This window comes from Mustelus asterias, chromosome 13, assembly GCF_964213995.1.
Source record: "Mustelus asterias chromosome 13, sMusAst1.hap1.1, whole genome shotgun sequence".
In the NCBI taxonomy this organism is placed as follows: domain Eukaryota; kingdom Metazoa; phylum Chordata; class Chondrichthyes; order Carcharhiniformes; family Triakidae; genus Mustelus; species Mustelus asterias.
Window position 1 is genome coordinate 81,746,294 of NC_135813.1, and position 22,857 is coordinate 81,769,150.

Consider the following 22,857-nt stretch of genomic DNA (forward strand, 5'->3'; position numbering starts at 1 on the left):
CCTCTGACAGTGCAGCACTCCCTCAGCACTGACCCTCTGACAGTGCGGCACTCCCTCAGCACTGACCCTCTGACAGTGCGGCACTCCCTCAGCACTGACCCGTGACAGTGCAGCACTCCCTCAGTACTGACCTTCTGACAGTGCGGCACTCCCTCAGTATCGACCCTCTGACAGTGCGGCACTCCCTCAGTACTGACCCTCTGACAGTGCAGCACTCCCTCAGTACTGACCCTCTGACAGTGCAGCACTCCCTCAGTACTGGCCTTCTGACAGTGCGGCACTTCCTCAGTACCGACCCTCTGACAGTGCAGCACTCCCTCAGTACTGACCCTCTGACAGTGCGGCACTCCCTCAGTACTGACCCTCTGACAATGTGGCACTCCCTCAGTACTGACCCTCTGACAGTGTGGCACTCCCTCAGTACTGACCTTCTGACTGTGCGGCAGTCCCTTAGTACTGACCCTCTGACAGTGCGGCACTCCCTCAGTACTGACCCTCTGACAGTGCGGCACTCCCTCAGTACTGACCCTCTGACAGTGCGGCACTCCCTCAGTACTGACCCTCTGACAATGCAGCACTCCCTCAGTACTGACCTTCTGACTGTGCGGCAGTCCCTCAGTACTGACCCTCTGACAGTGCGGCACTCCCTCAGTACTGACCCTCTAACAGTGCGGCACTCCCTCAGTACTGACCCTCTGACAGTGCAACACTCCCTCAGTATTGACCCTCTGACAGTGCGGCACTCCCTCAGTACTGACCCTCTGACAGAGCGGCACTCCCTCAGCACTGACCCTCTGACAATGTGGCACTCCCTCAGTACTGACCCTCTGACAGTGCGGCACTCCCTCAGTACTGACCCTCTGACAGTGCGGCACTCCCTCAGTACTGACCCTCTGACAGTGCGGCACTCCCTCAGTACTGACCCTCTGACAGTGCGGCACTCCCTCAGTACTGACCCTCTGACAGTGCGGCACTCCCTCAGTACTGACCCTCTGACAGTGTGGCACTCCCTCAGAACTGACCCTCTGACAGTGTGGCACTCCCTCAGTACTGATCCACTCAATGCGGAACTCCCTCTCCTTTGACAGTCGCTTGACTTTGGCTTGACCCACACACAGTGTTTTCACTCTGAATTGAGGGTCTTTCTCACTGAGTCGGAGGTTACACGTCTCATTGGGGAAATTAACATCTCCTGTGTGTTTTTTTGAAAATTCTCATCCTGTTTGGAATGGAGCAGCCGGAAAAAGCAGCCGGGAACCCCTTCCACACAATCCTGATCACTGAAAACAGGAATTGGAATGATTGCTAAGATGCGGTACGGACTGTCCCAGAGTCTAATTTAAACACCAATGTCTCATTCTGCTTCACGAGTGTTTAACTGGTCTGTCTCTGTAATTAATCAGGACATCCTGTGATCTGACTGATCTTACTGCCTATTGTGGGAGTTTCCTAAACACAAATTGACTGTCACACTTCCTGCATGTCGACCTATTCTGATGAAAAGTCATCATCCTGAAATATTGGCTGGAACTTTACCGCCCGGCCCAGCACGGGAATCGGAGCGGGCGAGGGGTGGACAATGGAAAGGTCCATTGACCCCGGGCAGGATTTTCCAATCTCCAGTCAAGTAAAGTCCCGCCCATTATCTCTGTTTCTCTCTCCACAGATGCTGCCAGACCTGATCGGTATTTCATAAGAACTCGGAACAGGAGGAGGCCACTCAGCCCGTTGAACCTGCTCCGCCATTCAATCCCATCATGGCTGATCTCACCTTGGCCTCAACTCCACTTTCCTGCCCGTTCTCCCTAACCCTTCTTCCCCATTGCTAATTAAAAATCTGTCTATCTCCTCCTTAAATTTACTCAATGTCCCGGCATCCAGCGCACTCTGAGGGAGAGAATTCCACAGATTCATTACCCTTGGTCATCCCTGTTTTAAATCCACTGCTCCTTATCGTAAAACTACTACCCCTTGGTCTAGCTTCCCAAGGATTTTTGTGTTTGTTTCAAATTGCTGGCACCTGCAGCATTCTGCTTTTACATTGCAACAGTTCAAGAGTATTTCATTGGCTCTGAGAGGCTTTGGGACGGGGCTGAGGTTGTGAAAGGCGCTATAGAAATGCGTTCATTGCGCTGTGTTAAAGTGACGGTATGTCCAGTCACCCCTACACTGCTGCTGATCAAGGACACTCCAGGTGACACTGAGACACAGGGGGCGGGATTTTCCAGCCTCGCTCGAGTGAGATCACGAAATCCCGCCCGAGGCCAACGGAGATTTCCGGAAACCTGGGAACCTCGCCCGCCCCGGTAGGGTATCGGCAAGAGGGTCCCTGCAATTCAGCCCTGACGCAGGGGCTACTTCAAGCTTTAAAATTTTCACTTTTTAACTGCTTGGTGTTTTTTTAATTAAAGAGTCCAGGATTTTTTTTTTAAAAGCCTGGTGTAATGGTGGAGATAAAGTGGGGAGGATTGGGAGATTGTGGGGTGAAAGCTTCCTCCTACAGCCCTCTGCTAGTTATGTTAATCGCTCTAACTGGTTAGTAACAGCGAGAAAGGACTCTGTTGTGATGGAGAATGAAGGGGAGCTGGTTGCTAATTACCGTAGCGGTTCTCAGACATCGTGCTGTGTTGGAGTGGCCATTTCCTCCTCCCAGCGATGTTACGATAATAAACATCCTCTCTTGATGGAGAAATATTACCTTCACTTCCTGAGTGGGAGCGGCCTCCTTCACTGTTACTGTCTACTGTGATTTCTACACAGGGATAGAACAGGAGATGTTACAAAGACAAGGCAAACTGTATTAAAACACAGCCTTTCACTGAGTCTTTATTCTCGTCCCCAGTAACTCATTCCGCTGTCACTCTCCAGTGATTTCACCTGGATCGCCATCACTGCCTTTAACTTTCAGCAAGGTTTGCATCTTGTTTCATTCTTGAGAAGTTTCAGCCTTTTTCAGTGTAGAGTACAAACTGAGACAGGTCAGTAACCCCAAACAGTGATGTTCTGTCACGTGAATTTACTGAATTTACCTCCACAGAAAATAACTTTCCAATCACATGGGAAGGTTCCCCCGTACTTATCTGAAGAGGGATAATAACTAATATTTTGTCACAGATAGAGTAAATATGGAGAAATTATTTCTGTCGACAGATAACTGACAAAAGAACCAAAGAGAAGTTCCTTTTGCACATCAAAGGAACAAGAGGAATCCATTCAACAGAACTCACTCCATTCACCCAACCCACATCCTTTAATTTTTTTCTTTATTCTTTCATGGGATGTGGCCACGGCCAGTATCTGGGTTTGACAGGGTAGATTCAGAAAGAATGTTCCCAATGGGGAGTCCAGAACTAGGGGGGGTCATAGTTTGAGGATGAGGGGTAAACCTTTTAGAACTGAGGTGAGGAGATATTTCTTCACCCAGAGGGTGGTGAATGTGTGGAATTCACTACCACAGAATGTAGCTGAGGCCAAAACGTTTGATTTTGAGACGAAATTCGATATAGCTCTTGGGGCCAAAGGGATCAAGGGATATGGAGGAAAAGGGGGGGATCCAGGATATTGAATTCAATGATCAGCCATGATCAAAATGAATGGCAGAGAAGGGCCTACTCCTGCTTTGAGTTTCTATCTGCTGCCCTGGTGGACTCTTTTCTGAGGGCAGTTCAGAGTCAACCATATTGCTGTGGCTCTGGAATCACGTGTAGGCCAGACCAGGTAAGGACGGCAGATTTCCTTCCCTGAAGGAACCAGATGGGTTTTTACAACAATCAATCACGGTCATCATTAATGAGACCAGTTTTATGTTCTATATTTCAGTAGCTGTGGCAGGATTTGAACCCAGGTCTCCAGGGTATTAGCCTGGGACTCTGGATTACTAGTTGACATTACTACTGCGCCACCATCTCGCTATGCCTTTGGCTAATCTCAATGGCTGTTTGTAAAAGAGTGTTCCAAATGTGTCCGCTCTTTGAGTGAAAAATCTTTCCAAATTTCCCTCTTGAAAGATTTAAATCTAATTTTCTGCACCATAGTCCTAAACTCATCAACCAATGGAAATCATTTCTATCAACCCATTAATAAGTGGTAAATGTTGACCAATTCCCTCGTTAATTCCAGAGAATCCACCACGACCCTGATTTTACCGGCACGGCCATCCGAGGCTCTTGTGATCACACCCGAGGCCAGTGGGGAATGCTGTTCTGCGAGCCTCGCCCGCCCCTGTTTCGGGGCGGCCGTGCCAATAAAACCAGGGCTCACATTTATGTAATTGCTCCTCTGAATTTAACCCTTAGGGTCAGGGATCATTGTGGAAAATCTACACTGCATACACTGGAAGGCAATATATCCTTCCACAGAACTGCTGACAGTGACTCCAGGGTTTTGCGTAGCTGAATCGTCACTGATACCCCCTTGTATTCTAACCCTCGAGATAAAAAGACCAACACTGCATTCAACTCTTTGATGTTTATCACTTCCTGTTCTGGGCATTTATGATTGATGTACCTGGATCCCACAAGTCTCTTTTGACCTTCACTGTCTCCAGCTTTTTACTACATTAAACTCCATTTGCCAGTTTTTCCATTCGCCTAATCTATCAATACCTCTTTGTAATCTTATTCTCCCGTCGACACTGCTTAAAATGTCACTTTTGTGTCATCAGCAAATTTGGAAATGTGGATTTCTATCCCATCAACGAAGTCATGAGTTAACAGTCAGCTGTTGTGATCCGGAAGGCGCTGCCTGAAAGGGCGGTGGAAGCAGATTCAGTAGGAACTTTCAAAAGGGGGAATTAGAAGTGGAAAAATTGCAGGGATATGGGGACAGAGCAGGGAAATGAGACTAATTGGATAGATCTTCCCAAGAGCCGGCATAGGCACGATGGGCTGAATGGTCTCCTCAGGTGCCATCTGATTCAATGCAGAGAGGAGTCTTCCCTCCCACTTCCTGATACCGCCATTTAGGGGTTTAACTCACCAATTGATGGCACGGTCATGGGCCTCCCTCTCTGCACAGTGCTACCGTGCGATGCCCTTCGGCCCATATGATCCATTCTGTCTGACATACGCCCGGCTCCCGATGGATTCCCTAAAATCTGGAGAGAGAAATCCAGACAGCGGGAGGTGAATTGTGACACCAGGAACTTGTTAGATTTTCATTTTAGTGCAAAGAAACTAAAGGAAACAGACACACACGGGTCTACTGGGGTAAATTCTAATCTACAGAAAAGCAACTGGTCAAATGAACAGTGGCAGCAATGGGTACAAACAGACCCTGTGAAAATTCAGGCTCATTGCAAGCAAATGAAAAGATTCACAATGATGTTTTCGAGCACTGAGTGCTGATCAAGCCAAACAGAGCAGAAATAAATCATGAAATGGACTGGAGAAAAGAAAATAAATAAGCAGAGACAAGAAAAATAGGAATAATTAATAAGACTGATTGGCAGGCAGATGGCAGAGGGGGGATGTTTATTCCACACACCAGTAATCTTTCCTTGTCCCTGTGGACACATATTGTAATTGCATTTGGCACACTAGAGTTACTTGTTTTTAATTTAGTTGTCCAGGCAACCTGCTTCTCTTCTGTGGAGAGAAAGTCCCTTCCATTAGTGTTCTCTGTCACATTCTTCACAGCTCTGTATTTTGGTGTGCCCCTACTTGCAAGATCTGAGACTGATATGGACCTCCTGTCTGAAGCCTCCACATTGAAGAAGTCGTCTTCAACGCTAACTTGCCTTTGTAAAGGTCTTTTGCGTCCCCTTGTCTGCAGGGGGGCGCCTCTGCCTGGGCCGCCAGCAGTTCCCAAAACATTGTCCCGTCCTGTTGTTGAAAGTCTCAGGTTGACACAGCTCTGTCTGTTACTCAAAGATCGAGCAACCTCTTCCCCACTGGCCTCTCTACTTAGTCTGCTAACCCTATCTTCCCACAAGTAATCATCCAGATTGGAGGCGGCCTTTGGAGATGAGCTCTGCTCCTGAGATTGTCTCTTTGACGTTAAGGGCAGTGATTGCTGATTGTTGTCTTGCACGTAGGCTTTGCACCTCCTATCACTCTGCAATCTTCTCTCCATTTTTGATTGCTCCTCTACCTTCTGTCTACCAGTCGAGTTTGGGTTGCCTTTGACTGTTCTGGGTGGCAGTCTTCCTGCAGTTTCTCCACCTTCCTCGGCTAGCTCGGGAATACTGAAAAGCTTTTTATAATGAAGTTTCTGTGATGAAATCTCAAGACTCTCCTTCTGAGCTTCTCCAACACTTTTACTCTGATGGGAGATCTACAAGCAGTTTGTTAAACAAGACAATAGACAGCGTGGTCAAACAGTCAAATGGGAAAAAGAAAATAAAGACAGTATTAGTTTTTAGAGCCACTGAGGAACAGGAAGCACGCAGTCCATCCCATGTGGGTGATGACATGCTCTGAATGGGAAATCTGTAAATATACGATCACGGTACAGAGGTTACTTGTAGTATTAAACAGAGAGTTTAAAGCTTCGTACAGACACAAGGGGCTTTGCTGTTCCATCATTTACTCAATCAGGCAGGCAAACCAATATAATATTAGCGCAAACAAAACTGCAACAAATAAAACTGAGGTGCACCTCTGAACAGGTCTGAACCAACAATGAAGACAAAAGTATCCGCCCAGTTACCCCATCGCTCCACAAGCTTGTCTGTAACATTAGTAACATTCACATCATCGTTAGGGGAGACGATGGTAAAATGGTCATATCACCTGGCTCCAGAGGCCCAGGTTAGTGTGCTGGTGACATGGAAGCCCAATGGAATTTGAATTCAATGAATAAATCTGGAACATAAAGCTAGTCTCAGTAACGGTGACCATGAAACTATCATGGATTGCTGCAAAAAACCCACCTGGTTCACCAATGTCCTTTGGTCCAGTCTGGCCTATATGTGACTCCAGATCCACAGCAATGTGGTTGACTCTGAAATAGAGCCACTTAGGTCAAGGGCAGTTAGGGATGGGCAACAAAGACTGGCCTTGCCCAGATACCCATTAAACAGAAAAGAAACACGGCCATGTCGAACTGGAACATTCAGAAAGGCCATGAACAAATGTTAGATTTCACACACAAGGAACAGCCTTGTTTGAGAGATTTAGTTACATTGATCATCCATCCAGAACAAAAATTAAAACACAGATGTGCCTGCAATTTGGAAACTCTGGGAGCTAAAGACAGATTTAATGCTTTATTTCACCCACTGTAGTGCTTTGTACCAAGGGAATGCACACTGGGGATTGGACAAAATTCATTCCTATTGGGAAAAGTCTCCAACAGCATTGCCCTGTTGGAAAATCCACTCCCCTGACAGATGTAACCTCGGCTCACATTTCACTACAGGACGTTATAGGGGCAATAAGGAATGAGCAGTGAGTGTGAGACTAATTGGATACCACAGGGTCAATCAGCTGAATAACAATCTTTCAAGTTCTATGGTTAAATGCTGGACAGGCAGTGCAATAAACTGGGGCAGAGAGAGGACAAAGAAGAAACTGGTATTAAGAGTCAGGGTTGAATAAAACATTGTTTATTGCTAGAGTTGGTGATTGGCACACTGGCACACAGCCTGGTCGCTCCCATACAGCACAGTGTAAACATCCTCGGACACTTCTATTTCGACACACTCTTACCTCCATTTCTTTCTGTATCATGAAGTTTATGGCTCTCCGCTACCCGATTCTATCACCCAGGAGTAATCAGGCTGGAGACACTCAGGACGAAATTTTCCAGTCCCGCCCGCCACGGGAATCGTAGTGGGAGAGGGTGGAGCGTGCAAAGGTCCAATGACCTCGGGCGGGAATTTCCGGCCTTGGGGTGAGCGCGGCCGGAAAATCCCACCCTCTGAGTGAGCAGCTCTGGAGTTTGAGGCAACGTAGAGAGGACTTGGTTTGATTAATGTGCCTCTTGCTGAGGTCCCAGATGCCAGTCTGCAGCCAATTCAATTTACTCCATGTTACATGAAGAAACAACAGAAGGCATTGGTATTGCAACTGTTGCACTGAAGGCTTGGTGCTTCAGAATTAGCCAAGCTGTCCCTGTACAGCTACAACATTGGCACTGACCCAACAATGCAGAAAATTGCCCAGCTAAAAGCAGGACAAATCCGACCTGGCACTTGCTCAGAAACAACTTACTCACTGACACTCTGTTTGGGTTCCACCGGGGTCACTCAACTACAGACATAATTACAGCTTTGGTTCAAACATAGACAAAAGAGCTGAATTCCAGAGGTGAGGTGAGAGTGACTGCCCTTGACATCAAGGCAGCATTTGACCGAGTGTGGCATCAAGGAGCCCTAGTGAAACTGGAGTCAATGGGAGTCGGGGGAAACTCTCCGCTGGTTGGAGCCATACCTGGCACAAAGGGAGATGGTTGTAGTGGTCGGAGGGTCAGTCATCTCAGCTCAAGGACATCTCTGCAGGAGTCCCTCAGGGTAGTGTCCTAGACACAACCATCTTCAGCTGCTTCATCAATGACCTTCCCTCCATCATAAGGTCAGATGTGGGGATGTTCACTGGTGATTGCACAATGTTCAACACCATTCACAACTCCTCAGATACTGAAGCAATTCATGTCCAAAATGTAGCAAGATCTGGATAGTATCGAGACTTGGGCTGACAAGTGGCAAGTTGGTGCCACACAAGTGCCAGGCAATGACCATCTCCAACAAGAGGGAATCTAACCATCTCCCCTTGACATTCAATGGCATTACCATCGCTGATTCCCCATTATCAACATTCTGGGGGTTACTATTGACCAGAAACATAACTGGACCGGCCATATAAATACTGTGGCGACAAGAACAGGTCAGAAACTAAGAATTCTGCAGCCAGTATCTCATCTCCTGACTTCCCAAATCATAGCACAAGTCAGAAATGCGATGGAATCCTGTCCACTTGCCTGGATGAGTGCAGCTCCAACAACACTCAGAAACTCAACACCATCCAGGACAAAGCAACCTGCTTGAATTACACCCCATCCATCACATTAAGCATTCACTCTCTCCAGCTCTAATGCACAGTGACAGCCGTGTGTACCATCTACAAGATGCACTGCAGCAACTCACCAAGGCTCCTTAGACAGCACCTTCCAAACCCACAACCACTTCCATCCAAGAAAGACAAGGGCAGCAAATGGGAATACCACAAGTTCCCCTCCAAGTTACTCACCATCCTGATTTGAAAGTATATCACCGTTCCTTCATTGTCGCTGGGTCAAAATACTGGAACTCCCTCCCTAACAGCACTATGGGTGTACCTACACCACATAGGCTGCAGGGGGTCAAGAAGGCAGCTCAGCACGATTAGCGATGGGCAACACATTCTGACTCTGCCAGCACACGCTCACCCCAGGAACAGATTTTAAAAAGCTAGATTGTTGAGCCAATTTGGTGTAAAGGGCACCAGCATAAAACAGATAGGCTCAGGAGTAGGCCATTCAGCCCCTCGGGTTTACTCTCCCATACAAAGAGATCATGGCTGATCTTCAATCTCAACTCCATCTTTCTGCACTATCCCTATACCCCCATATTCCATTCATGCCCAAAAATCTATCCATCTCCATGGGTGAATATATGGAATGATGAAGCATCCGCAAGCCACTGGGGTAGAGAATTCCAAAGATTCACAGCCCTCCGAGTGAAGACATTTCTCCTCATCTCAGTCCAACATGTGTTTACACGCCAAGTCTGCAACTTGCATTCGTAAATCCTTGTGCTGCCTCTCTCTAACGGTTTGAGGTCCCAATGACATGGTAAATGAGTCACTCACAGGGCAGTTTTCCCACTGTGTGTTGTTAGCGTGTGGACCAGAAACCACAAAGGATTTTAAAAGTTTAAAGTTTATTCATTAGTGTCACAAGTAGGCTTACATTAACACTGCAATGAAGTTACTGTGAAGATCCCCTAGTCGCCACACTCTGGCGCCTGTTCGGGTACACTGAGGGAGAATTTAGCATGGCCAATGCACCTAACCAGCACATCTTTCCGACTGTGGGGGGAAACTGGAGCAACCAGAGGAAACCCACGCAGACACGGGGAGAATGTGCAGACTCCGCACAGACAGTAACCCAAGCCGGGAATTGAACCCAGGTCCCTGGCGCTGTGAGGCAGCAGCGTTAACACTGTGCCACTGTGCCATCCAACTATGAAGCCCAACTAGACCCCGAGAGTTTTTCTATTTTGGCATTAGTGTGAGGGTAAGGTGTTTCACTCCAGGTGTGATTCTATTAACACACTTGGATGCTTTTATCAAAACAAACTTTATTTAACAACACAGATTAACTATAAGAAATGAATTAGTTTAATTTACCAATTGAAATACTTAAACATGACAAGATACAATTCTTAACTGCTAATCTATCTCTATTAGTTTCAATTCAAGCAATATTCCTCTTATAGATTTAAACTCCTCTTCAAAATCAGTTAGCAACACACAGAAAGCCTGACTGGAAAGGAACATAGTTTATTTACAGAATGCAAAGTAAAACCACTATTGTGGTGTCCCTGCCTGGGACAGTTCAGCAGGCCCAGTCCTGGGCCTGCCTTATAAAAGGCTCAGCTAATGAGTTTCATCTGGGCAGGCCACTCTGAGCCCCACAGAGAGATCAATCAGTGATTCCCCGTGAACCTCATGGGGGTTTTCCCCCTCCCCACTTACTCAGTCCAGGAGTATCCCCTCACTCCCATAACAACGGGGCCTTCCGTCTCTTCTCCCGTGGCCAATTCTCCATCGCTTGTAGGGTCTGGTCGGGGGGGGGGGGGGGGGGGGCGTGTAACGGACAGGTGAATGCCTCTTCCACAAAGAACATATAGGGGGCTCATCCTTGGTGGTGACCTCTGACTGGGTGCCCCCACGGGATCTGTCTCCATGTCTGAGCCAGAATCGTTCAGATGACTGGCTCTTGAGGTTTTAAAGGTCAGATTTCCCTGTCCAAAGGTCAGTGTGAAGATGCCAAAGATGCCAGATCCATAGAAACTGTTGCCTCTGTGAAGGGTTCTCTTGGTGGAGGTTATCTACGTGCTTCTTTAAGGTCTTCTACCTGGTTTGTACCTTGTAAGACACTGGCCTTGTTTTCTCGGTAACTCCCGGGATTCAAGGAGAGCTGTCACTGAAATTCCTCACGTGGACCGTACCACCCGGTTTGAAGTCTCGACCCAGTCTCTGGCCATCATGGCCTCTTGTCTGGGCTTCTTGTTTGAACTCGATATTGCAGGCCAAATTTGGGAATATCAGGCTAAGCCTGGTCTGAAGGTGTCGGCCCATCAATAGCTCCACCGGGGCTGTTCTCATCGTCATATGCAGCATAGTCCGATTGTTAAAAAGGAAACCATGTGAGCTTTGTTTCTCGGGAGCCTGTGGTTTGATTCTTCATGCCACTTCTGAATGTCAGGACCGGCGCTTGGCCGGGCTGTTTGTAGGCGGGTGGTAGGGTGTTGTGAGGATCTGCCTTACTCCACTCACACTTATGAAGGTCTGAAACTTCCCGATGATAAATTGTTGTCTGTCACGAGAATCTCAGGTATATCGTATGTACTAAAAGGTTGCTGGAGTTTCTCTATGGTATTGTAAGAGATGCTCCAAGCCACCCAGTACACGGTGATTCATTCTGAACGGGTGTCAACGAGAATTAAAAACATGGAGCCCATAAGTGGCCCTGCGAAGTCTGCATGTACTCGTGCCCTGGGTCTTCCCCGGCCATTCCCACCGAGGCTGCTGGTGGGGCCTTCTGGTTTTCCTGGCAAGTTTTGCACCGCTTGACCAGGTTTTGATATCAGTGTCTCTACCAGGCTGCCAGACATAGCTCCTTGCGAGCATTTCCATCTTAGAAGTTTCTGGGTGGCCATTGTGCAATTCTTGAAGTATTAGTCACTGGCCTGGATGTGGGACACCCACCTGGGCTCCCCACAAGGTGATGCCATCTGCCATTCTCAACTCCTGATATTCAGAGAGATAAGGTTTTAAATCCTCTATAGGATGCCCTTGTGGTCCACCACTTAGATGTGATGTATTTTCGCCAATGTAGTGCCCTTTTAGGTCCAAGCCTGGATTTGTTTGTGGATACTAGCAGAGTGTCCATGAAGCTCAGAGTCATGACGACTTTATCCCTCTGTGGAGGAGAAGGTAGGCTGGTGATTAGCGGCAGGCGGATCAAGGCAGCCGCATTGGCTACATGTCTCCCTGGATGGTGTTCTGAGGTATGTTCATAGACACCCAATAGCAGAGCCCAGCATTGAATCTGAGCTGATGCGATGGGGGGAATCAGCTTGTCTTCCTTGAAGAGGCCAACAGAGGTTAGTGATAATGTTATGATGGTGAAATGCTAACTGTAGACTGATTGGTGGAATGCTTTCACTGCAAACACCGTGGCCAAACATTCTTTTTCAATCTGGGTGAACTTCCTCTCTACCTCCACCAGGGTTCATGATGCGTACGCAATTAGACGTTCTGTCCCATCATCCCAATGGTGCGATAATACCGCTCCTATCCCATAGGGGGAGGTTACAATGAATGGTCTCGGGGTCATACAGTGGGCTAATATATTGTTTCTCTTTGCCACAACCGTTTCTGTTTGTTTTACAGTATGTGGACAGGTTCCAGCAGGGTCGCAAGTTCAGTATGAATTTTCCAGTCGTAATTTATGAGATCGAGGAAAGACTTCAATTCCGTTGTGTTCCGTGGAGTCAGAGCCCCTTTATGGCCTTCACCTTCTCTTCAACAGAGTATAATCCATCCTTGTCGACTCTCTACTCGAGGTCTGTTACCTCGCTGACCAGGAACGCATATTTTTCCCTTTTTAACCAGCTGCCAGCATCAGAAAAAAGCTGTAAGACATTGTCCAGCCTCTCCCAACTGTTCCTTTGCAGTAGTTCCTGAGATTAAAATGTCATCCAGATAGACTCACTCTGCGCATCCCTTGAAGGATGTTCTCCATCATCCTTTGAAAAATGGCGCAAGCTGAAGACACCCGAAAGGGTGAGCGAATATACTCATTCAGTCCTTTGTGAGTATTTATACTTCCTGGTTGACACCTCAAGCTCCAGGTGGATCACGCGGTGTCTATGTTCCATGTAAGCTTCCTCCCATTTACTACCTCTCACTCTATCCACATATTCTGCAATTCTTTTTCCTCTCATACATTTATCAACCTCCCTGAAAGTGTATCCATTCGATTCACCTCAACCACTCCCTGTGGGAGTGAGATCCACATTCTCCCCACTCCCTGTGGGAGTGAGATCCACATTCTCCCCACTCCCTGTGGGAGTGAGATCCACATTCTCCCCACTCCCTGTGGGAGTGAGATCCACATTCTCCCCACTCTCTGGGTAAATAAGTTCCTCCTGAATTCCCCATTGGATTTATTAGTGATTGTCTGATATTGGTGGCCCCTAGTTGTAGAAGCATCTTCTCTACATCATTCGTATCAAACCCTTTCATAATTTTAACCACCTCTATCAGGTAACCCCTCAGCTTTGTCTTCTGTAGAGAAAGAAGCCCCCCGCTTCTCCCCCCGCACACCCCCAGCCTGTTCCATCTTCCCTGATTGTCATAGTGTCTCAGTTATGTCTCCAAGCTGGGAAATCCATCCTGCACCTTCTCCAGAGCCTCGATATCCTTTTTCTAACATGGTGTTCAAAACTGTTTACAATGCTGCAAAATTTAGTCTCAGCAAAGTTCAAACCCTGGAGAAATGAAGCCCAGTGTTTTGTTTGTTTTTTTATGGTCTTATTTACTGGCATCACTGAAAAAAACTAGCACAAAATATAAAAAAGGACAGCGAAAGCTTCTATAAGTATATAAAAGGGAAGGGAGTAGCTAAAGTGAATGTTGGCCCCATAGAGGATGAGTGTGGGGAGTTAATAGTGGGGGACACAGAAATGGAGGAGACAATAAATCAGTATTTTGCCTCAGTTTTCACAGTGGAGGACACAAGTACCATCCCAATAGTAACAGGTAACACAGAGGAAATAAAAAGGGAGGAACTTAGAACAATCATCAATAGGGAAATAGTACTGAGAAAACTAATGGGATTGAGGGCAGACAAATCCCCAGGACCAGATGGCCTATATCCTAGAGTATTAAAGAAAGTGCAGTGGAGATAGCGGATCCATTGGTTATAATATTCCAAAATTCCTTGGAAGTGGGAAAGGTTCCAATGGATTGGAAAAATGCTAATATAACGCCCTTATTCAAAAAGAAAGGGAGACAGAAGGTAGGAAGCTATATTACTACATTAGTTAGTTTAACATCTGTCATTGGGAAGTTGTTAAAATCCATTATTAAGGAAGCAATATCAGGACATTTGGAAAGTCGAAACGCAGTCCATCAAAGTCAGCATAGTTTTATGAAGGATAAATCTTGTTTGACTAATTTGCTAGAGTTCTACGAAGGTGTAACAAGTAGATAATGGGGATCCTGTAGATGTAGTATGTTTGGACTTCAGGGAGGCATTTGATAAGGTCCCATACATAGAAACATAGAAATTAGAAACAGGAGTAGGCCATTCGGCTCTTCAATCCTGCTCCGCCATTCATTTTGATCATGGCTGATCACCAAATTCAATATTGTGCACCGATTTGTGGCTCGGAGCTGATGGCGGCCGTGGCGCCCAATGGGGAGCCCACAAAATGGCCTCCGCTTGAGTCTCCTGGCCCGCTGCGGTACAAAAGCAGTGCAGGGGGCTGGGAGAATCGACGCCTATTTCTCTCAGAGGATGGTGAATCTGTGGAATTCACTACCCCAGAGTGCCGCGGATGCCGGGACATTGAATAAATTTAAGGGGGAGTTCGAGAGATTTTTAATTAATTAATTGGGTTGAAGGGTTATGGAGAGGAAGTGGAGGTTATGGGCAGGAAAATGGAGTTGAGGCCAAGACGAGATCAGCCGTGACTGTATTGAATGGCGGAGCAGGTTCGAGGGGGTGGATGGCCTCATCCTGCTCCTAGTTCTTATGAGCTTACGTTCTTTTTGTTTATCTATCCCCAGGTCCCTCCGTTCCTTCACCACATTCAGAGACTTATTATCCAAGGAGTACGCGATCTCCTTAGTCCTCTTACCTCACACTCAAATGGTAGCCGGTAACTTCTAAGCTCCAGGGCAGTGTATCTGGGGGTTACCCCAAAGGTGCGCTGGGTACCTGCCCTGGAAGATCCCCGGTAAGGACTGTACAGCAACTGCCCAGAAAGTTCAGACTTCTGATGGACAATTGTCCTGCCCTGATTTGAATTGCAAGCCTCGGATAGTTTGGACAGTCAGAGAGGAACAGTTACTCAGAAAACGTTTGCGTTAAAACCACTTGTAGTTTCTGGGTAACTATTGTACAGACTCACACTGACCCCTCCACAAGACCCCTAGCCGTCCAGAGGATCTCCCAGCTATTCCTCCCTCCTCCCTTCCCACTCTCCAGAGGACCCCCTGACTCCCCCGCCCCCCCCCCCGACCCTCCATAAGACCCATCCGACTACCCGCCACTACATACCCCACCTAAACCCTGTGGTACACCCCCCCACACCCCCGACCTCCCAGAGGACACCCCCGAGCTCCCCCATGGGACATCCTGACCCGCAAAGGACCCTGCCCCAACTACACCCACCGACTACACCCCCCACCCGACCAGCTAACCCACCACCCCACGGCCACCAGCCCCCGCCCTCGTAAATCCTACCGACATACCTTGCAAAGCTACCGTCTTCCTGGTTTCTACGTGGTTGGACCTTTAAACTTACCCAGTTTATGCAGCTGATGCTGTAAAAACAGGAGCTGTGGCCTCACTGCATTAGACTCTGCAACCTTTGACACCAGGTTTCAGGAGTTCGCTTATTGCACCCCTCGGACCCGGCCTGAGGAATCGGAAGGATTTCCCAGGAAGGAACTCGGAGAGGATTGGCTTTACCGGTTCTGCACAGGTTCAGGCCCAGATTGAAATTCATTTGCTCTCTTCCAACACAAGAGGGAAAACTTGACCAATCAGGGCCCTAAAGCTGCAGAGTTGTTGCAGAATATCACAGCAGTCCATTCAGCCCCTCTAGCCTGTTGTAGCATTCAATGAGATTGTGGCTGATTGAGATCCTAACACCAAACAGCTGTGTGAGCTCCTGGTATCTTAGAGAAAACCACCTGATATTCCATCATAAATCATTCTGAGATCCAGCATCTGCTGCTTTTTCTGGGAGACGGTCCCACATTTCTACCACCTTTTGTGTGAAGAAATATTTCCTAAATCCTCCTCAATGGACTACTTCTGATTTTAAAGTTCTCTCTGGTTTCTCCCCCCACCCCTCCCTCCAACACCTCGTTAACTCCCCCCGCCATAAACAAACCTCAACAGCACCACCGGCAGAAAGAGATTCTCTCTATCCACCTCTTGATTCCTCTCACCGCCTCAAAAAACAACATCAATCCAACTCACCCTCTGGGGAATAGGAGCCAGCTTTCTGGAATCTCACCTCCCAATCCACTGGATAACGCTCTGCTCACCTTCCAAACTCAATCTATCCTTACGAAGGAGCGAGCTGTACACAGAGTGAGTGAGTCGCTGGATTCTCACCAATGGAGGACACCATGGAGGCAAAGAGGGAAGAGGTTTCCCGGCATCATCCCCCCTCCGAGGGGCCATTCTCCGGGAGGTGGGATTGGATGAGGGAGGCATTGAGACAAACCTGCTGTAAGTGGCAAGTAGCCAATGAGGATCTGGCTGGGAATTTTCCAGCAGGTTTCCAGGCCTCTGCAGGGGTCAGGAAACAGCCCAGTGGCCTGGAGTGCCCCCCCCCCCTCAACCCCCGGGCTGAGCAGACACCAAACCGCCACCCTCCTCCACCCCCTCCCCTCCACCCTCTCCCAGGCAGCCTCCAAGGCTGCTGTCCAGCTGCTGGGCATTAGCTGAAGCTCTAGCGTCACCCTGTGGAGGGCTCCCCACCATCGGCCCCTCCTCCAACCTGTTCCCCCACCATCACCCCTCACCTCTCTCCCACCACCACCCAAAACTCCCCCAACCACCACCTCCCCCTCCCCATCATCACCCCTGCCCCGCCTCCCTCTCACCATCATCACTCTCTCCTCCCTCCTCCCCCACCCCCACTATGATGTCCCGACAGTTAAAGTATTTCTTGTGTGAAAGGTAGTAACAAAGTTGGAGAGAGGGCCCCTCGATCCTGGGACACTTTCTCTTTCTCTTACCTGAAAAGACCTCCTGCTGCTTCTTCCGTGCTGCCAGGCCTCCTATTGGCTCCCCAGCTTCAAGAGCCGCCACCCACCATCCTTATTTGGACGGTGATCCCCCCTACCCCCTACCCCCCAGCCTCCAATTGGCCAATCTGGGGGGAATCACACGCCAGGGAATATCCTGCCCCTGGTCTAACCAGGGCTTCGGAAAGCTGAAGGAAAACCTCCCCCCTTTATATTCCAGTTAGAAAGGCCGTTCTGTAGATTTTCTTGTATTCAGTGATTGTTTTAGTAATTCTAAATCTCATTCAGGTGTCCATTGTTCCTGTCTTTTGAATAACATTCTGATCTAACCCCAGAAAGAAGAATCCATTCGGAACACTGTTCTCATTTCCCCGTTTTATTGTTCTTTCCTTCTGGGTCCTTCTTTGGTGCAAAATGGATGACCTCACACTTGCCCGTGTGGAAATCCATCCGCCATAATTTTGTCAACTCACTTAATCCACAAAGTCACTCCCATCCACAAGGCTTACTGCGCCAACAGCTTTTGTGTCACTGGCAAATTTTGAGCTCTGAATATCAAGAGTTGGGAGAATGGAGCTCCACCAATGGCAAAACCTTTCCCCGTGGGGGAAACGGCGGCCACAAGGTGGTGAGGGGGAGCAGAGAAACGGCAAAAGGAGCCAGATTTTATCAAAATCTTTGCAACCTACCTCCTTAAAATTAGAAAACAAAACATCTGAGGCGTCCATAACCCAGAGTTTTGAGGAGGAGGAAAGTCAGGCCTGTTTTGGAATCGAGAGTACTAACTCTGCAACCAAAAGAGAAAATGCTGGAAAATCTCAGCAGGTCTGGCAGCGTCTGTAATGAGAGAAAAGAGCTGACGTTTCGAGTCCAGATGACCCTTTGTCAAAGCTTTGTTGAGTCATCTGGACTAAAAACATCAGCTCTTTTCTCTCCTTACAGATGCTGCCGGACCTGCTGAGATTTTCCAGCATTTTCTCCTTTGGTTTCAGATTCCAGCATCCGCAGTAATTTGCTTTTATCCAGTATTAACTCTGAACCACCCAAAATGTTTCACACCAATGGTTGTGGGAGTGCGGTTAGTGTTATTTTATCTGTGGAATGTGTCTTACCTTCAGTGCGTTATGTGAGGTCACACTGTGCCTTCTCCTACCCCCCTCATCAAGTTGTATTTCTGAATACAGCTCCTCTTCATCCTCCTCCAGAATATCGGACAAATCCGACCCACGGCTGCTCTCTGTGTGATAGTCATCCACATGGCTGTAGTGTTGCTGTTAGCACAGAGAGTACAATTACAAACTAGCCTCTGCATATCCTTACAGTGGGAATCATGGAATCCTTACAGTGCAGAAGGAGGCCATTTCGCCCATCGAGTCTGTACCAACCACAATGCCACCCAGGCCCTATTCCCATAACCCCACATATTTACCCCGCTAATCCCCCTGACACTAGGGTCAATTTAGCATGGCCAATCAACTAACCTGCACATCTTTGAACTGTGGGAGGAAACCGGAGCATCCGGAGGAAATCCACGCCGACACGGGGAGACAGTGCAAACTCCTCACAGACAGTGACCGAGACCGGAATTGAACTCAGGTCCCTGGCGCTGTGAGGCAGGGTGAACCACTATGCCACCGTGCCACAGATTACTTAAGGATGATCCTTAACTAATCTGCATTGCAGCATAGGGTAAGAGGGCATCACTTGTTATCTACCTGTAACCCTCCACCTGTTGCCAGTACTGGGGCAAGTGGAATTGTACCATTGGGATGGGCTTCACCTGAACTGTACAGAAGAGGCCCTTTGGCCCATCAAGTCTGCCCTGACGTAACTGCACTAAATGTACACTAAGCCCACTTTCCAACACTTGGCCCATAGCCTTGAATGTTACGACATCCAGGTACTTGTGGGCTTTCCGGCCTCCACTACCCTTCCAGGCAGTTCATTTCAGCCTCCCACCACCCACTGGCTGAAAACCCTGAAGAGCAATAAACAGAGAGAAGCTTGGATGTTTCGGAATATTCAGGATTCGGTAAGAAAGAAAGGAGAAGCTTTTAACAGGTACAAAGGGAGCAAATCAGCAGAGGCCTTCGTTGAGAATAGAAAGTGCAGGAGAGAAATTAAGAAAGCAATTAGGAGAGTGAAGAGGTGCATGGGAAAACACTGGTGGGTACGGTTAGGGAGAATCCCAAGGTATCTGTAAGTATATCAAAGGGAAGAGGATAGAGGGAAAGAATAGAGCCCACCAGGGACCAAAGGGGAAATGTGTGTGTGGAGCTGGAGAACATTGGGAGGGTGTTAGACAATGTTGGGGAAAGAAAAAATAATCCTAGAAGGTTAGGGAAAATTTTAAACCATTAGGCATTTAAGACACTGACAGAACTACCAGCATTGAGTTAAATAACTCTAAATCAGATTATAAGCTAACAAGGGAATAGTTTACACACATATGGATGCAGTAAAAGATTTAAAACAAGTGGTTGTGATTTGAACATGTATTTTGATATTTTAAATGTATTAACTGTATTTTATAAAATATAATTGTACACTTTAGCCAAGAGCATGCAAGGTATGATGGTATGGGGACATTCAGACAGAACCACATTCTTAGGAAACAATGAAACCTCAGAATGTGAAAGTTCTTATCAACGAAAATTGCGAGCAGTAAGGTTGTCAGGGATGCTAATGAATAGAGTTATTCACTATCCAGATAAGACGATGCCTTCTCAGACATGAGAACGTTCATGAGTCTGATGTGGTTGGTGACGTGGAAGAAAATGGCGGGAATATTAACTTTGACCTCAGCGCCTGGGGTTGTGAAGCAACAGAGGAAGTTGAGTCAGCAATAGGGAGGAGCAACTGGAGTCCACGGACCAATAAAATCCCATCATGTCAGAGAGTAAAATGCAATTGGTTAAAGTATGTGACAGATGTTATTAATGATTTCTGTGTATTGAAGATGATTGATTCAAATCTAATGAAAGGTGGGAGAATTTAATAGGAGAAATGATCTATCTTAAGCATTATACATTGTCGATGTCAGGCTGCTCTACGTCTGGAGGGGCCTAGGACTCTTCAATAATCTCTCCCTGCGATTCGCTGGTCAAATAAATGATACGTCTTGAAACCAGGACACTGGCTTTGTATTGGCTGAGATTTCGGTGATGTCTCCGGGGAACCCCGGTAACAGACAAATATTTCACATCTATCTTCACTCGGGAGAAGGAGGATGTAGGCACAGAATTCAGGGGGAGGGACTGAGAGGTTCCTGAGCAGTTTGACATAGTGAGTAAGGAGGTACTGGAGATTTTGGCAGGCTAAAAAGTGGACAAATCCCAGGTCCGGATGAATTGTATCCCAGGCTGTTGTGGGAAGCAAGGGAGGAAATTACAAGGGGTCTGACCCAAATTTTTAGTTCCTCTTTAGCCACAGAGGAGGTGCCAGAGGACCAGAAAATGGCTAATGTGGTTCCGCTTTTCAGCAGGGCGGTAGAGATGAACCAGGGAACTACAGATCAGTGAGTCTCACATTAGTGGTAGGGAAACTATTGGAGGAAGTTCTGAAGGAGAGAATGCATCTCCACTTGGAGAGGCAAAGCTTGATCAGGGATAGTCAGCATGGCTTCGTCAGAGGGAGGTCATGCCTAACAAATTTGATTGAATTTTTTGAGGTGATTGGGTGTGTAGACGAGGCTAGTGCAGTTACTGTAGTCTATATGGGTTTCAGCAAAGCCTCTGACAGGATCCCACATGGGAGACTTATAAAGAAGGTAAAAGCACATGGGATCTTGGCAAATTGGACCCAAAACTGGCTCAGTGGTAGGGGACAGAGAGTGATGATACAAGGCTGTGTGACTGGAGGCCAGTGTCCAGTGGCGTACCACAGAGTTCAGTGCCAGGTCCCTTGATGTTTGTGATATATATTGTCATGTGAATGTACCTTTAAGAAAGGTTTTTTAAAAAAAAATCATGCAGCTTACAGCTTCAGTGATGTCATTGGGGGTGAAGCTAAGCTATGGCAGTCAGGTGATAGGGTTTTCTTTCTTTAGGCTTTTAGTTTTGTTTTGGGCAGTGTTGTAGTTGGAAGCAGTTTAGCAGCAAGCTTTCCTTGTTCTTCTTTAAAGAAGCTGTGTTTTGGGAAACAGATTCGACTACCACCTCTTCTGAGTTTCTTCACAAGGGATTTTCAACATTCAGCCCAGGAGGCTGGATTCCTGTAACAAGTGGGCATTAACCTTATGCTGTATTGTGTTTATTTGGAGGGTTTATGTATTGGATGTTGGCTTTGGTTGGAACACATTAGAGATATTTCCTTAAGAGTTATACATTATCGTGGTTGTTGTGTTTCTTGTTTGTAATTGTTAAAAGTTCTTGCTAATTGTCTTACTGTACATGTCAACAATATTCTTAATTAAACTTTGTTTTTGATAAAAGCTCCTCGTGGGTCAGTTGAATCACACCTGGAGTGAAACCTCTCATGCTCATCCCAGCCAAATTCAACGTAAAACGTTACAGGTCAGAACTTCATAGAACACTTTGAAGCATCCAACCTGACTTGTAACAATATAAATGATATTGATGAGAATTTGAGGGGCTAAGTAGGTTTGCGGATGACAAGGAGATTGGCTGGGTAGGTAATAGTGAGGAGGAAGGTCTTAGGTTACAGGAGGATCGAGATGGGGCTGGTCGGATGGGAAGATCAGCGGCAGATTCTATTTGACCCTGAAAAGTGCGAGGTGATGCATTTTGGAAGGAGTGACAAGACAAGGGAGTATTTCCTGAATGACAGGACACCGGGTTGCTCAGAGGAACAGACGGATCTTGGGGTGCTTGTCCACAGATCTCTGAAGGTGGCAGAGCAGGTTAAGAGGGTAGTTAATAAGGTATACGGGACACTTGTCTTCATCAGTTGTGACATTGATTAGAAGAGCAGGGAGTTTATGTTGGGGCTGTTTAGAACTTTGGTGAGGCCACAGCTGGAGCACTGTATGCAGTTGTGGTCGCCACATTATAGGTGGAATGCAATTGCACTGGAGGGGGTGCAGAGGAGATTCACCAGGATGCTGCCTGGGATGGAACATTTGAGTTATGGATAGACTCAGGTTGTTTTAATTACAGCAGAGAAGGCTGAGGGACATGATTGAGGTGTATAAGATTGAGGGGTCTGGGCAGAGTGGATCGGAGCAGCTTGGATGAAGGGTCAATAACTAGGGGACATAATTTTCAGTTGAGGGGCAGGAGGTTTGGAGGGGATTTGAGGAAAACCGTTTTCACCCGGAGGGTGGTGGGAATCTGGAATGCGCTGCCTGGGAGGGGGCGGAGGCCGGAAACCTCACAACTTTAAAAAAATACATGGATGAGCACCTGAAATGTCGCAACGTCAAGGCTCTGAGCCAAGTACTGGAAAGTGGAATTAGTGCAGACTTGATGGGCTGAAGGGCCTCTTCTGTACTCTGGGGCGGCATAGTGGCACAGTGGTTAGGGCTGCTGCCTCACAGCGCCAGGGACCTGAGTTCAATTCTGGCCTCGGGTCAGCGTGGGTTTCCTCCGGATGCTCTGGTTTCCTCCCACAATCCAAAGATGTGCGGATTAGGTTGATTGGCCATGCTAAATTGCCCCTTAGTGTCCCAGGATGCGTAGGTTAGAGGGATTAGCAG

At 47.4% G+C, this 22,857-nt stretch overlaps 1 protein-coding gene across 1 annotated transcript in view; it reads right to left on the minus strand.

Moving 5' to 3' along the window:
* The window catches only part of rimbp2b (RIMS binding protein 2b), a 276,601-nt gene that overhangs the window by 31,337 nt on the left and 222,407 nt on the right, over window positions 1–22,857 (minus strand). Inside the window, exons 15-17 of the mRNA XM_078227134.1 lie at window positions 18,314–18,472; window positions 4,978–5,095; window positions 2,600–2,752 (exon numbers count right to left, since the gene is read on the minus strand). Coding sequence (XP_078083260.1) covers window positions 2,600–2,752; window positions 4,978–5,095; window positions 18,314–18,472 — 430 coding nt within the window. The remainder of the gene's footprint in view (window positions 1–2,599; window positions 2,753–4,977; window positions 5,096–18,313; window positions 18,473–22,857) is intronic.